Raw genomic sequence first — 15,145 nt, 5'->3', positions numbered from 1 at the left:
GTCAATGGAGAGAGGCCAGACTCTCTGGACCAATGAAATGGACCAGCGTCTGGTAGGACCAGGCTAGTGGACCAGAGTCTGGTAGGACCAGGCTAATGGACCAGAGTCTGGTAGGACCAGGCTAGTAGACCAGAGTCTGGTAGGACCAGGCTAATGGACCAGAGTCTGGTAGGACCAGGCTAGTAGACCAGAGTCTGGTAGGACCAGGCTAATGGACCAGAGTCTGGTAGGACCAGGCTAGTAGACCAGAGTCTGGTAGGACCAGGCTAGTAGACCAGAGTCTGGTAGGACCAGGCTAGTAGACCAGAGTCTGGTAGGACCAGGCTAATGGACCAGAGTCTGGTAGGACCAGGCTAGTAGACCAGAGTCTGGTAGGACCAGGCTAGTAGACCAGAGTCTGGTAGGACCAGGCTACCACACATCATCCTGCTGACACAAATACTCACTGAAAACGCACCAAATGTGGATGAATCCTCTGCTGAAAATTGCACTATTTCCTCCTGTCATGTTTTTATTTTCATGAAAACTTGTACAATGTCCTTTTAGAAAGGGAAAAGGCTTCACCGATTTTTTTTTTTTTTAGAGAATAACGTAGAACCAGTGCAAACCTTAGAGCTGTAGAAAGCAGTAGAAATATCTCAGGTGTATTTCATTTTGGCTGTAATGCAGAGGCCATCTAATGCAGGTGCATCTGCTCCACTCAGCCTGGCTCTGCCTGCTGCAGATGGTTTTGACTTGCAGTGAGTGTTACCTCTAGCTGAACTCTGGCTTGGCTCCTGCAGAGCAACAGATGGGGATGAAGAACACGGAAACGCATCCAATGAAGCGCTGACAGTTTGGCCTTAACCTTCAGACACAAGAAGCTTACTTTAACTTTATTAAGATTAAATCACATCGTGACCTAGCTCACTGACCCTGCACACAAGGTCAGAGGCTCAGTTTATGTGTGCAGCGTTTCAGAACATTTTAATTGTTGACTAGATAATGTTTTGGAAGCTTGTCACTGTGGGTAAGCAGCCTATTGACTTCCTGATCTTCTGAATCTCCCAAACTGGCTGGAAAAGTAACTCTCCAAAGATCCTCTATACTAAAGATAGGGCATTTCAACGGTATGAACCGGTACACACTCGTTTGAACATGTAGTGAACATCGTGTGGATGGATGTAAAGTTCTATTTAAATAACTTATTAATATGTTTTTTGTAGGGCTGTCAAAATAATGCGTTCATTGCGATTAATTAATTTGAGAAAAAATAACGCGTAAAAAAAATTAACGCAGATTAATCCATTCCATATTGACGTTTGCATACAGACGAAAATCTGGTGCCACTGATATGTCTGCACTTCTCTCTGATGCTCTGAAACAGACGTTACAGGAAACACAAACACCGCTGCATGTGACGCTAGTTAACACTATACTCAACAGCAGCTAACGTTAGCCTACCGCTAGCTAGTTAACACTATACTCAACAGCAGCTAACGTTGGCCTACAGCTAGCTAGTAGCTGGATTAAACACGGTTAAAATGCTGACAGCTAACACTAAAGCGGTGTAAAGTTTGACTGTGTTTTACTGTAGAGATTCAACACCGGGATGTAACAATCTGCAGCTGCCGTCGGAGAAACAACACAGACGGTGCATTCAATGAAACTGGTAAACTACAGCCTCGTGGTGCATTTGAAGTTATTGTAAATGTCCTTTTCCCATCTGGTTGTTGTTTTTGTCGTTCAACAGCAATTTACTAGTGAAATAAGTTATTGTTATTGTTATACATTATTATTAAATCATTTCATTTTGACCATATGGCCTTAGCAATAAACAAGCTGTTCTTTAATGTCACCGACTGTTGTTTAATACCCTTTTTTTTTCCTTTTCTTTCTTTACTTTCTTAAAAAGTATCTGTTCAGGCACCGTTAATTATGTATGCGATTAATTTCGATTAATTAATCACAGAGTATGTAATTAATTTGATTACATTTTTTAATCGATTGACAGCCCTAGTTTTTTGCTAACGTTAGATATTTACACAGCTAAAAGACATATTTAGCATCACGGAGATTAGTTTTGTTAGGGCGTTCACGAACGTTAGCTGACGTTAGCTTCTCTGTGTTGCCAGATCTCACGAGAGTTTGTTCCTGAAACAGAAACACGTCTGAAACAAAGTTAATTTTCTCCTGATGTGTCCAAATTATACATCATTATAATGTAACTGCAACAATTACAAATGTGCCTCAAGTAAAAGTAACAAAACAACCTTTTAGAAATACTTAACGAGTAAAAGTCTTGCATTCAACCGTTTACTTGAGTAAAAGTACATAAGTATTATGAGCTAAATGTATTTAAAATAAAAGCAGTTGGCCCCTATGAATAATGTACTATTATGCTTACCTGGAACAGTATTTGAGTATATGTTCTTCCACCACTGCATATTTTTATTTATTTACCCCCCAATATTGGGACACTGTAGGACAGCCTCCTTTGAAAGTATCTGTATTAGTTTGTAGAATACCAACAGAAACTCAGTGTAAATACTTACTTATAGTTTAAAGGATCTCTGCTTTGAAACTATAATGCATGTCCATGCATCCACAGCTGAAAATAAATGGAGAAGATTCAAACCATGGAAGAAATTACATTTAAGTTATTTAAACGTACAATATTTGGCGATCAAATGTTAAAGGTAACCTTACCGTAATTAAAATAATCGATTTCTTTGGGTTTGAACATTGTTGGAAACAAAGTATATAACATATGGTAGTACTTTTTAGACCTTTTAATGAGGAAATGTTACATATTGTACCTTTAAGTTGCATATGAAGTGAGACAAATGTCAAATATAAGAAATAAATGGAATAAATTCACAAAGCGAAAGGTTAATTTCATTTCTTTTTTTTATTCATATACAAACAGTGCTCATCTGAAAATACAGTTGATTGAGGGCAAATGTATTTTCAGGTGGCATTAATAAGAGTCAGCTTGTGAAGTGTTTTCGTTCAGCCTTGACTGCAGTCTTCAGTCTGTCTAGATGTGGACAAACAAAGAGTCTGATGGAAGAGAAAAGACAAAGACAGTTGTCAGAGCAGAAAGGATGCTGTGGAACAGAGAGAGGGGTAAACTGTGCATGTGCAGCCATGAATACTGTATGCAGGTCTGGGCGTGTATTCATCAAACACCTCAGGCTATGTTCACACTTGAAGCTGCCAGTGTCTGTTTTACATTATGTGGAGTAAACCTTTTTTTTTTTTTTTTTAAAAAGGCCAGAGTTTTTTTAACGCCAGTGCTGGCGTCTTTTTCTGCAGCTCAGGGCGAAAAACTTTTCTGAAGAAGCCAGACCTGTCGTTTCCATAACAACAAGAAAAAATGGGAGTCGGAGCACAGCGAGTTATATGATATAACCGTGTGCTCCCTGTACAGGGAACTTGCACGTTAGTAGCATCGCTCTCTCTCTGTTCTTTCTCTATCTCGCTCCACCACTTTGTTTTATCTATCTAACGTTAGCACCCCTCTCTCTCTGTTCTTTCTCGAGCTCTGTTCTTTCTCTATCTCGCTCCACCACTTTGTTTTATCTAACGTTAGCACCCCTCTCTCTCTCTCTTTGTTCTTTCTCTATCTCGCTCCACCACTTTGTTTTATCTAACGTTAGCACCCCTCTCTCTCTCTCTCTCTCTCTCTCTCTCTCTCTCTCTACCACTTTGTTTTATCTAACGTTAGCACCCCGCTCTCTCTCTCTCTCTCTCTCTTTGTTCTTTCTCGCTCCACCACTTTGTTTTATCTAACGTTAGCACCGCTCCACTGGGATACTGTAGCAGTAGCTGTTGTTATAGCAACAAAAGACGCTCTTGGCTGCTTTTTGGAACCAAAACGCTGCCAGCTTTTCTATTTATTTTTTTTACTACAAAAGCGCCCTAGTCAACTTTTTCTTGTTCAAAAAGATGCCAAGTGTGAACATTGAATCACTGCACTGTAAGTTGAATCGGGGGACTAAAAATATCACCACGTCAGAGTCCGACTTGAGAGATATTTATCTTCTCTCCGCAGTACAAGTTCTCATTTCGGAGAAACTGACGTCACATGTTTTACAACCCTCGTAACCATAAAATCAAATGAATGACGATTACTTTTTGATTTATCTCCGTGGTTTCAGTTTGCAGTCACATTCAGCCTCTGCTAAATTGATGGGATGTCTTTAGCTCTGCAGGTGTTTGGTCATAAACAGGGCTTCCCCGGGGTCCTAAGGTCCTAAAAAGTCTAAAATTTCAAAATCAAAATGAGGCCTTAAAAAGTCTTGTGTTCTAGGTCAGTACAACGCTACCTCTAATGCTCTTTTTTTATTATTCCGTGGTGTTTCAGTTCTTTCTTTCACGCGTCTAAATAATCAGCTTTCGTGTTATTGGTGCTAGTCTCTTTCAGATTGTACCACAGACATCAGCTTTGGGGGAGTGCAAGTTTAGCGAAGAAACGGAATTTAGGGCTTAAGTGATGTTGCGATATAGGTCTTTAATTTCATTCACAATGGTCTTAAAAAGGTCTTAAAAAGTCTGGAATTTGACTTGGTGAAACCTGCTGAAACGATGACAAAACCGAAGTGTTGGAAACATTGAAATGTTGATGATTCTGATGACAGCGCTGGCTGAAAATATATTATGATTCATCCTGAGGGGAACATGAATGCCTGGACTACATTTCATGGAAATCAACCCAATAGTTGTTGGGACATTTTACAAAAAAAAAAGATCCTCACGGTGGCTTTTGCTGGAGGAAAAGTCAGAGGATCACCAAAGTTTTTACAATTCATCCTCTGGGGAACATGAATGTGTGAAGCAACATTGCATTGCAATCCATCCAACGGTTGTTGAGATATTTCAGTTGGGACCAAAGTGCTAGACAGACTGACATTGCAGTCTGGTGTCACCAAATGGCGTATGAATAACATGCCAATTTCATGTTATCACAACGCATTTCTAGCTTTTCGCGTGTCATTTCACACCATTTAGGCTCTACTGACTTACGTTGTGATGTAGTATAAAGAGCGTGGAACATGTGTACGTTCAAAGCTTGTTTTAGTCGTGCAACAGAAAACTCAGATTGGACAGATAGTCTAGCTAGCTGTCTGGATTTACCCTGCAGAGATCTGAGGAGCAGTTAACCATAGTCCTCACAAATCCACCGGAGGTTAGAACGCCAACACAGAGACAGAGGAAGGTAACGGACATCGGCGTAAAGACATGCATCCGACAGAATTTCCTGCGGCACCGGAGCAATCTCGGAAGTGGAACGTCGTGGATATAGACTAATGTTGACTCGACTGTATGTACCCAACTTCATTTATGTAACAAACTCATTTTAAACCATACCGCAATTGTTTTACCAAACCTAACCAAGCAGTTTAGCTTGAATTCACAACGTTAACCACACGTTTAAAACAAACGAGTTGGGAATGAGAACGGGTTGTTAACTGACATGCGAAAAGCTGAAAGTTAAGCAAAATATGCTGAAACGTAGTCCTATACATACACCTTCCCATGAGATCACATTGTACGTTGCCATCCGTAGTGCCACACCGCTAACGTAAGAATACAATGACAAAGTGAAAAATATTGTAAATGACAAAAAGAAATGTGTATACTTCAGTAATTACTCAGTATAAAAACTACAAAGTGTGCAGCTTTCAGCTCACTCCTTTCTAATTCATGTTAGTGGAAGGAAGTCCATTGAAGATTAAGACTTTTTAAATAGCGTCTTAAGTAGAGCTGGGTGATATTGAAAATCAAATATCATATTTTTCACCAAATACATGGATGCCGATATTGCGGCGATATTGTAGGGTTGACTATTGCTGCTTTCACAAAATATTAACAATGACAGTTTTAATAAATGATCACCAATAATGTGGATATAGTGACTAAGTGGCTAAAGGCAAATAATAAAACAGCTAGAAGAGTCTAGTGAGTTCAGATATTACATCAGGAAAAGACAACACTTATGCCATATTACGATATCCAAAATTTAAGTCAATATGTAGTCTCATATACCGATGTCAATATAATATCAATATATTGGGTGGTGATAGCGCAGTGGATATAACACATTTGGGCGTAGGAGACCAGGGTTTGATTCCCACTGCGATACATCAACTAAATGACCTGTAATGTAATATTGCCCAGCCCTAGTCTTAAGTCATAATACTTTTTGGAAAGACCTTTTAAGATTTGTAAGATAGATGCTTTTTGGGAAACTGGGCCCTTGATTGAAAAAACAATCTGATGCAAGAAAATCTAAATTAAAGAGTGTGGAGAAAATCCCCTCTGTGGTTTTAAATAAAGACCCTGAGAGCTCACCTCATCTGCTTTAGTCAGTCTCCTTTTTAAGGTATCTCTTCATGACCGAAGCCACGTCTCCGCCCTCACTGCCCTCCGCCTCCAGTCTCTCTCCTTGTGGCCTCTCAATCCTGCGTCTGGGCCCCCCGCCCTGGGAACTTCCCCCTGATCCCCCTGAGCTGGAGGACTCCGTCTCGGAGCCTTTCCTGCTGCGGGTCGATGGCGGCAGCTCTCCAAAGTGCACGCTCAGTGCCCTCCTGCCTCCTCTGACCGAGCCGGCCAGGCTGCTGGCGGACTGGGCTCTACGGATGGCGGGCAGGATGTCGGATGCCGCTTCGTCGCGCCCGCTATCCTCAATCAGCCGGCGGTTTTGGAACACCATGGGTTCTGAACCCAGAGAGCCTTCGCCTCCGTCCTCCGAAGCGAGACTCCCCAGCATGCACCGCCTCAGCGGCTGAGGGGAGCGCTCCACGGAGGCCGTCACTGATCGGCGGGGTTGAACTGCGTCCTCCTCCGGGATGGACAGGGAGGGGGGGTGGTGGCGAGCAGCGAGGGAGGACGCCAAGGAGGAGAGGCGCGGCAGCGAGGGAAGCGAAGACAGAGAATCACTCGAGTTGAAGCGAGAGAGTTTGGCTCCAGCTGTAGAGGAGGCGCCGACCGATGTCTCAGCGTCACCGATGGAGCGAGCGCTCGTGGCGCGAGGCAGCAGCGGGGAAGGCGGTTTGAGGATGCCGGGGCCGGGCCGGGGCTCCTGCAGGTCGCCTGGGCCAAGAGAGAGGGCCGAGGCTCGCCGTCTGAGAGTCGAGGCCGCCGTTGTTTGATACACCGGCAGGGAGACAGTGCTGCCGGCTCCGTCGCCGGTGTCCCCGCCAGCTCGCCGTTTGCGGAGTCCGTCCAGCAGCTCAGACAGGGCAGAGGAGGACGGGGCGCGACCGGGACCTCTGGTTCCCCCTCCGCCAGCCTCAGAGCGCTCGTCATCAGGGTCCACACAGGAACTTCAGAGGGAGAAAAGAGACACTGCATCTGTCATAAAAGCCCATGTCATATTTTTGACAGATTGATTAATATGCAGATTATTTTCTTAATCAATTAATGGTTTAGTCAGAATCAGGTTTATCATACAAAAAGTGTGCCTTGGTATTTTGATGTATAACTACAACAATAAACAAAGTAAGAGAAAAACCAAAAGTACTGCAGTCAAGTTAAGACTCAAAAATACAAAATCAAAAACATTTTTGAAAAGTTTTCAAATTAAAATATATGTACAGTGGTTTAAAGGTGCTGTAGGTAAGATTGTGAAGATCCAGGACTTGGCCAAAGAATTTGAACATCAACAACTTCTCAGTCCCTCCCCCCTTTCTGCTAAAGCCCAAAACGGTCTCCTAAGCCCCTCCCCCCACAAGGGAGAATGAATGCGTGTGCAGAGCAGTGACTGACACGCAGTTAGACACCCCCTCCTGGCCCTGATTGGTGCATCTGAACAGTTAGACACCGCCCCCTGGCCCTGATTGGTGCATCTGAACAGTTAGACATCCCCTCCTGGCCCTGATTGGTGCATCTGAACAGTTAGACACCGCCCCCTGGCCCTGATTGGTGCATCTGAACAGTTAGACACCGCCCCCTGGCCCTGATTGGTGCATCTGAACAGTTAGACACCCCCCCCCCCCCGGCCCTGATTGGTGCATCTGAACAGGGAGCTGTGGAGGAGCTGGATTTCTTTGTAAATGACCTGCTTCATGTAGTTCTACTGGAACATAGGGTCAGTTTCAGCAAATATGACAGAAAGGTAGTTTTATAAGTCTTACCTACTGCACCTTTTAACGAAGAGCATGAAATGTGCAAAATTTTGAGTACCAAGACGTCTATGAAATTAAAAGTTGCTTTTTGTTTTGTATGACCAACAGTCCTAATTATTAGATACTCAATTTACTGTCATCTATGAAAAAGAAAAACAGAAAATCGGCAGAGAACGTTTGTCACTTTTGTTTAAAAGATATCTGAAACAATTATAATGATACAGTTATCGAAATAGTTCAGTTCCAGTTCTTATGCAGCTCTACAAACATCTGTAAATGTTTAATTAGTAATCAGCCAACCGGTCGCGGCAAATGGCCGCCCATCAAGAGCCAAGTTCTGTCTGAGGTTTCTGCCTGTAGCTATCGCACCAAATGCTCTTTGAGGGGGAATTGTTGGGAAAGTGTTTGTAAATTATAGCATGTGGTCTAAATCCACTCTATCTGTAAAGTGTCCTGAGATAACTTCCGTTATATTGTGACTAGGGATGCACCGAATCCAGATTTTTGGGGATTGGCCGAATACCGAATCCACTGGTTGAGATTCTGCCGAATCCGAAACCGAATACCGAATCCTCGTCCCGTCCTCAGTCCATTAACACAGTCAACACATTAATGAAGCAAACAGTGACTGTCCTTCCTTTGCCGTACCTGAAGTTGCTGCATTTTGGCTGCTGTCTGTAGATTCCTTCATGCTCAGCTCGTATTCTTCCAGATGTTTCATACCAGATGTTGTAACAGCGGTGATGTTGTGTATTGTTTAGGATCCTCGCCACCACCAGACTAATCAGCATTGCAGATTGAACATGCAGCTGGACTAGAATGGCCTTCTTTTGACTGAAAGTACTGCCAAACAACACTTTTTCTGCTCACCAGTTCCATTTCCACTTCCTCTCAGCCTGCTGCATTGAACGCTCCACCTACGTAAACACCTTCCTGTAATCAACGGCGGCGTCATCACGTCGACCAGCGTAGCGCGTGTAGTGCAAGCGTAGGGTTCGGTGGAAAAAAATTCTAAGGTTCGGCAGAAACCGAACCCCGTCAAAAAGCCCAATATTCAGCCGAATCCTAGATTCGGTGCATCCCTAATTTTGACACTATAAATAAAATAAAACAGAATGATGGGGCTTACCGGAAGCTGTACGTGCTCATGGTGTCAGTGACAGACTGGCGCCCTCCTTGGCTGCTGATGGTACTGCTGCCGTAGGGAGAGCCACTACCACGGGACGCTCCTCTGGGCACGCCTAGCCAATGACGAATCCCCACTCCTACATCCTCTGTCCCGACACTGGACACCGAGTCACTGCAGGGCAAAATCACACTTCAATCACAGCTCCCCTCCTTTGCTTTAGCATGGTAAAACATGCACATATGTTACAGTAAGCATGCACGCACGTTACAGACTGCAGCTCAACAAACCGCTGATGATTCCACTGCGAGTCAGAGGAGGATTACAGTTCAGGCTGCATCCTCATTTGAGAGATTCTGATCATCTGTCAGAGGCAAGAGTTTGACTCGCAGTCGAAGCATCGAGTTTGTCTTTCTTTGCATCTACTTGCATCATTCTTTCAACTGAAACAATGCAGGTAAAAAGCTTCGTCTAAGGTTTGACACATCAAGATCTGTCCCGAAATATGCTGAATATGTGGAAGAAGCTTTGGATTCACATTGAGCATCTTAAAGCCACTCTGAACAAGATATCACCTCAGTGGTACAATAAAAAAAGACACTGTTTGCGTCCGACATGCTATGTAGTAGCTAAAACAGTGTGACATTTTTTAGTATGTCCGAAACCAAAGTATGAAACCAATGGTACATGAATAGCATACTATTTCCGGTGAAATGTTTCAGTATGCAAACAGTGGACACTACGCCGGCATAAATTTCCCATAATGCAGTAGTAACAACAACAACGTTCGAAACAGACAAATGGACAGCAACCAAGGCAGCGCTGTGACATCAAAAACGCTTTATTTTAAATTTGTACATACGTAACAATCTGTGATTTTGTCACCTGCGATTGTTGGTCTAGTTGCTTTCCTTTTTTAGTAATTGAAACGTTATCTGGCGATGCTGCTAGAGCACATGTCGGCAGGGGTTACCATGGTTCTGCATCTCCAACGACAAGGAGGGTAACCCTAACCCTAATTATTACAGCTCAGTGCGTCCGAAAAAGGTACACACGACTGTTTATTTACACAAAAGTACGTTGAACAATAGTATGCATGTTGAGTATGTAGTGCACGGTATGCGTTTTCGGAGGCAACCACTTCAACAGCCAAAACTAGTTGTAGAGAGATGTAGATGCGATGTTTCATGATGTTTCAAGGCCTGATGCAATGTTCAGCTCACATATACATACACACAAACACACACATTCCTGAGGTTCTTACAGGTCTTTCTTTCGAGTCAACGACTCCACAGCTGTTTGAACGCTGGAGTGAAGGGCAGAGTGGTGAAAAGGTTGATTTTACACAAACAGACCTGACGGTTTAGGCAGAGGAGATGTTCCCTCAGTCAGGGCTGGGTACCAAACTCAATACTTTTTAGGCACCTGACCGAATTGCCTCTAAAGTATTGAGTATTATACAATGAGGAGATCCTACCAGGCAATCTGATTGGTCAACTAGACATTTAGAACGTGCTCAAATCAGCCTGACAGCACACCCAGAGCCATTTGAGCACCTGGCACATCACTTAAAACTATCACTCCGCCATTTCTAGGTCAACATTACGGAGTTGAATTAAAAAACTGTAGTAAAAGTAATTGAGGAACCACAGTGGAACACACAAAAGCTCTCCAACTAGTATATAAAGCGATTCATCGGCTTAAACGACTTATTTGTTACAAGGCTCTGAAGTTAACTTTCGCGGGAAATGTTTTGGGTAAGCTGTGCCGGTGACTCGCCGCTGTCTTGAAAATAGCTGCTAAATGGGATTTAGTACTTTGTACAGACGTACAGGAGCTATTTCTGTCAATGGAAAAGTTATTATTTTCAGCAGATATCTTAGTTACAACAATATTGAGCTAGCAAAGCAGTTTGGTGTTAATATGTGTGATAGATATTCAGTTTGGGAAATCACATGATCTCCACAAAGCTAACGTTAGCTTAAGTTAGCTGCTGACTCACATTATACAGGGACAGGAAATCGTCTCTGTTGTTTGAAGATGTTTAGTATCTAAATATATCCATGGAAAAAATATTTTTTTCAGCAGATATCTTAGTTATAACAGGATATAGCTAGCAAAGCAGTTTGGTGTTTATATGTGTAGTAATTATTCAGTTTGGGAAATCCCACGATCTCTACAAAGCTAACGTTAGTTTAAGATGACTGGCTGACTAAACTAGCCTCGTTAGACCGTCCTGATCTCGCGAGCTCCAGTTTTCCACTCACAGATCAGTCTGGCATCTTGAGATGGAGAAAAGTTGGAGCTGTTCGCCAAACGATCGACCAATCAGCATTGGTTTTGAGGCGGGTTTAGGTGTGACACAACAAGAAGCAACTGTTAAACTAAACAACGTGGCGGCTTCCACGGATGAGATGAGCGTAGCTATCGCGCAAGTTTTATCCGAATTAGAAAGTATTCCTTCGTTGAAAGAAGAGCAAAAAACGGCGCTGGAGGCTTTTCTCGGAGGAAAAGATGTTTTTGCTCTTCTCCCGACTGGTTTCGGCAAGAGTTTGATATATCAACTGGCTCCGCTAGTCGAGAGGAAAATGGGTGGTAACATAGGTGGCGATAGACAGATGGTTTATCCAATCAGCTAACCAGTATTTTCGCCCCTTCCCAAAAGTTCTCCAACGGAAAGTTCCGGAGTCAGGTTATGACTAAACAGGGAGGGACTAGAAATCCTCTCTGTTGCTTTTTTGAGTGAATTGCCCCACAATATGAATAGAGTTTGATTATAACTTTTATTTTGTTCGTAACCGTTGCTGTATAATCGGCCCTAGACGCATCACTGTCGTGCCAATAATGACGTTAAATCAAACCCTCTCGTGTAATAGTGCTTAATCGAAAAATGCCTCAGCATTCAATACCCAATGTCATAACCTAAGGAGTAAATCTCATCAGCGTCAGTGAGCCAATAAGCACGCAGCATGCTTCCACCAAGATCTTATAATGTTTGTGATTGGCTGTCTAACGTTACACATCGTAGAGACACGCAGGAAAAACTCTACGTTAGACAGAGACTGGACTCACTGAGTAGGAGCTGAAATAGAAATAAAAAGGATTTGTGCTGTAATGTGTAATACTGTAACTTCTTTTTGTTTAGTAAAATTGGTATTGAAAAAAGTATCGTTTAGGAACCGGTATCAAAGTCATGGTATTGGTATTAGTATTGAAAAGTTTGGAGCGATACCCAGCCCTACCCTCAGCGTAGCCGCTTACCTTTCACAGTCGCTCTCGTCGCTCGACTCCACTTCCTCCAGCGCGGCCTGCAGATCCACGATGCGACGGATGGACGTCTCCAGGTCGGCCTGCAGCGTCTGTCTGACGGCGCTGAGCTCCTCCACCTGCATCTCCTGCAAAAACAAACACCAGATTAAGGGCCAATCTACACTGCTACGATTTCATTTTCAAACGGCGATTTGAGACAAAAACGATCTCCATGCACACGTGACATGGTTATTAATGCTTCCACTTAAGTGTATATTTGTGTACTCTGGTTTAGTGTTCTGCCCCTTTAAAATATGTGCGCGGTTGATTTTAAGAGAATGACGCACCCCATCTTTGGCCCACATATGCATTTCTCTTTTGGCCCACATTTGGCTTTGAATGATGGCGTTGACTCAGGGTGAGTGGGGTTGCCAAAACTAAGCCACAGGTCCCCCTTATGTGTATGCCAGATCTGGCTCAAACGGCATTTGCAACTGTAAGTGCCAAAAGTGGCCCACATTTGTCCCAAATGTGTCTGCTATCTGGGACGTTACGTTCTTCCCAGTCTAACTTACCCCTGTAAGTGGTAGGTCATGTTCATAACACTTAAAATATTTTAAGATATTGTTCATTTTTTGTCATCATATTGAAGTATATTGTATGTACCTAGAGGAGGTTACCTATTGACAAAGATCAAGTGCAATTGTCGATTTACATATTCATTTCTGTTCTAAGAACAACATGTAGATGTTGCTAGCTAAATTAGCCATATACTAAGCTTTGTGTGTGTGTGTGTGTGTGTGTGTGTGTGTGTGTGTGTGTGTGTGTGTGTGTGCGTGCGACCGGCAACATGTGTTTCCATATATCTAGTAGAGCGGGGCAATATATTGATATATTATATCGATATTGTGACATGAGACTAGATATTGTCTTAGATTTTGGATATCGTAATATGGCATAAGTGTCTTTTCCTGTTTTTAAAGGCTGTATTACAGTAAAGTGATGTCATTTTCTGAACTTACCAGACTGTTGTAACTGTTCTATTATTTGCCTTTACTTACTTAGTCATTATATCCACATTACTGATGATTACTTATCAAAAATCTCATTGTGTAAATATTTAGTGAAAGCACCAATAGTCAACACTGCAATATCGTTGCGGTATCGAGCGAGGTATTTGGTCAAAAATATCGTGATATTTTCAGCCCTAATATCACCAACGTGTGTTTCCATATATCTAGTATCCTCACTGCCGTGGATGTATGTTCAAGAACAATCCAGTGACCGCACTGGCTTGTTACCAGGTACATATTTATGCTGTCATCAATATTGTTAGTTATATATGCCCAGTTTAACTTACCTGCGTAAGTGAATGAAAACTACTCAACTGGGAATACTGGCCTGTGGTGTCTCTCCATAACACAACGCAAGATCACACCTGTTACACACACAGGAGTTTAAGCCCTGTAACAGAATTAATCTCCGTCCATATTAACATGTCGGACGATGCATATGACGTGACCATTCACACACCGCTGGGCAGGTGCGCGCCAGTGTAAACAGGAAGCAGATTGTCTGACGTTACTCTGCGCCTAAAAATCAGGGATGTATAAGTTGAAAACACAGAAAATCCTTTGGAGGAAGAACAACAACGGTGAAAAGTAAGAGCAGGGATTTAATATCTTAAAGCGACGCCGAGGTGGAACTGTTACTGAAAAGTGTGTAAGCTACCTAACCGATAAGACTGACGGACGTGCATCATCATTTCAAAAGCTCTCCGTTTGTGTCCATCCAGACTACAAAGCAACCCCGGAGTTTTCAAACCAAAACGAAGGCAGCAGTGTTTCCAAAATGTCTGACATTTTCTATAATTCTATGATTTTTCTCTAAAACATTCAACTTTTTCGTGGGCCTTTTTTTTTATGGGACAGCGGAAGACATGAAAGGGGAGAGAGAGGGGAAATGAAGCTAAGCGTGCAGCAAAGGGCCGCAGGTCGGAATCGAACCCACGGCCGCTGTGTTGAGGACTGAACCTCTATATATGGTCGCGCGCTCTTACCAGGTGAGCTACCCAGGTACCCAATATTCTGACCTTTTTACTTAAAATATTCAGATTTTTCTCTCTTATAATATTCGACTCGTTTCCCCAAAAATAAGGAACTTTTCTTCTCTCAAAATATTCATGACTGAGGCAAATTAACAAATGTCTCTGTTTTAGGGGCTCGACAACGCCGCAGTGGTGTGGACGCGAGGCGTAAACGTAGCAAAAGATATTTGTTTTTAAACCAAAAACGTGGATGGCGCCTAAAGTTAGTCCGTTAACGGGGAGACGCACACCTCCATCGGGGCCAGCCGTGTGAAAACCTGTGAAGACCCCGAGGCCCAATCCGCCACAGCAATTACCTCCATTCCAGCCTATATTACCTCATCAGTCAAACACTGAATGTCCAATGACATGTCCTCTCTCTCACACAGTCCTACGACCTCTGCAGCCTCCGGTGCTGATGTTTGTACCGGTCTGACCGGGTTATTTAGGAAGGAAATTTTTACATAGGCACGCTGACATCGGGAGAATCGAGTGATTTATTAATTCATCTCGTCTGTTTTCCCTGTTCTGTCTCTCTGGCGTCTTGTCTCGCACACACACACACACACACAC

The 15,145-nt window shown here is 43.0% G+C and overlaps 1 protein-coding gene across 1 annotated transcript in view; it reads right to left on the bottom strand.

Moving 5' to 3' along the window:
* Nucleotides 1-2,891: 2,891 nt before the first annotated feature.
* myo18b (myosin XVIIIB) overlaps nt 2,892-15,145 on the bottom strand; it is a 79,911-nt gene continuing 67,657 nt past the window's right edge. Inside the window, exons 42-45 of the mRNA XM_078271892.1 lie at nt 12,499-12,632; nt 9,241-9,411; nt 6,337-7,310; nt 2,892-3,042 (exon numbers count right to left, since the gene is read on the bottom strand). Of these exons, the coding sequence (XP_078128018.1) occupies nt 6,347-7,310; nt 9,241-9,411; nt 12,499-12,632 (1,269 nt within the window). The 3' untranslated portion in view covers nt 2,892-3,042; nt 6,337-6,346. The remainder of the gene's footprint in view (nt 3,043-6,336; nt 7,311-9,240; nt 9,412-12,498; nt 12,633-15,145) is intronic.

Source organism: Sander vitreus, chromosome 16 (genome assembly GCF_031162955.1).
Source record: "Sander vitreus isolate 19-12246 chromosome 16, sanVit1, whole genome shotgun sequence".
Classification (NCBI taxonomy): domain Eukaryota; kingdom Metazoa; phylum Chordata; class Actinopteri; order Perciformes; family Percidae; genus Sander; species Sander vitreus.
The sequence above is the reverse complement of the archived record's forward strand: the minus strand, read 5'-3'. Positions and strand labels throughout refer to the sequence as shown.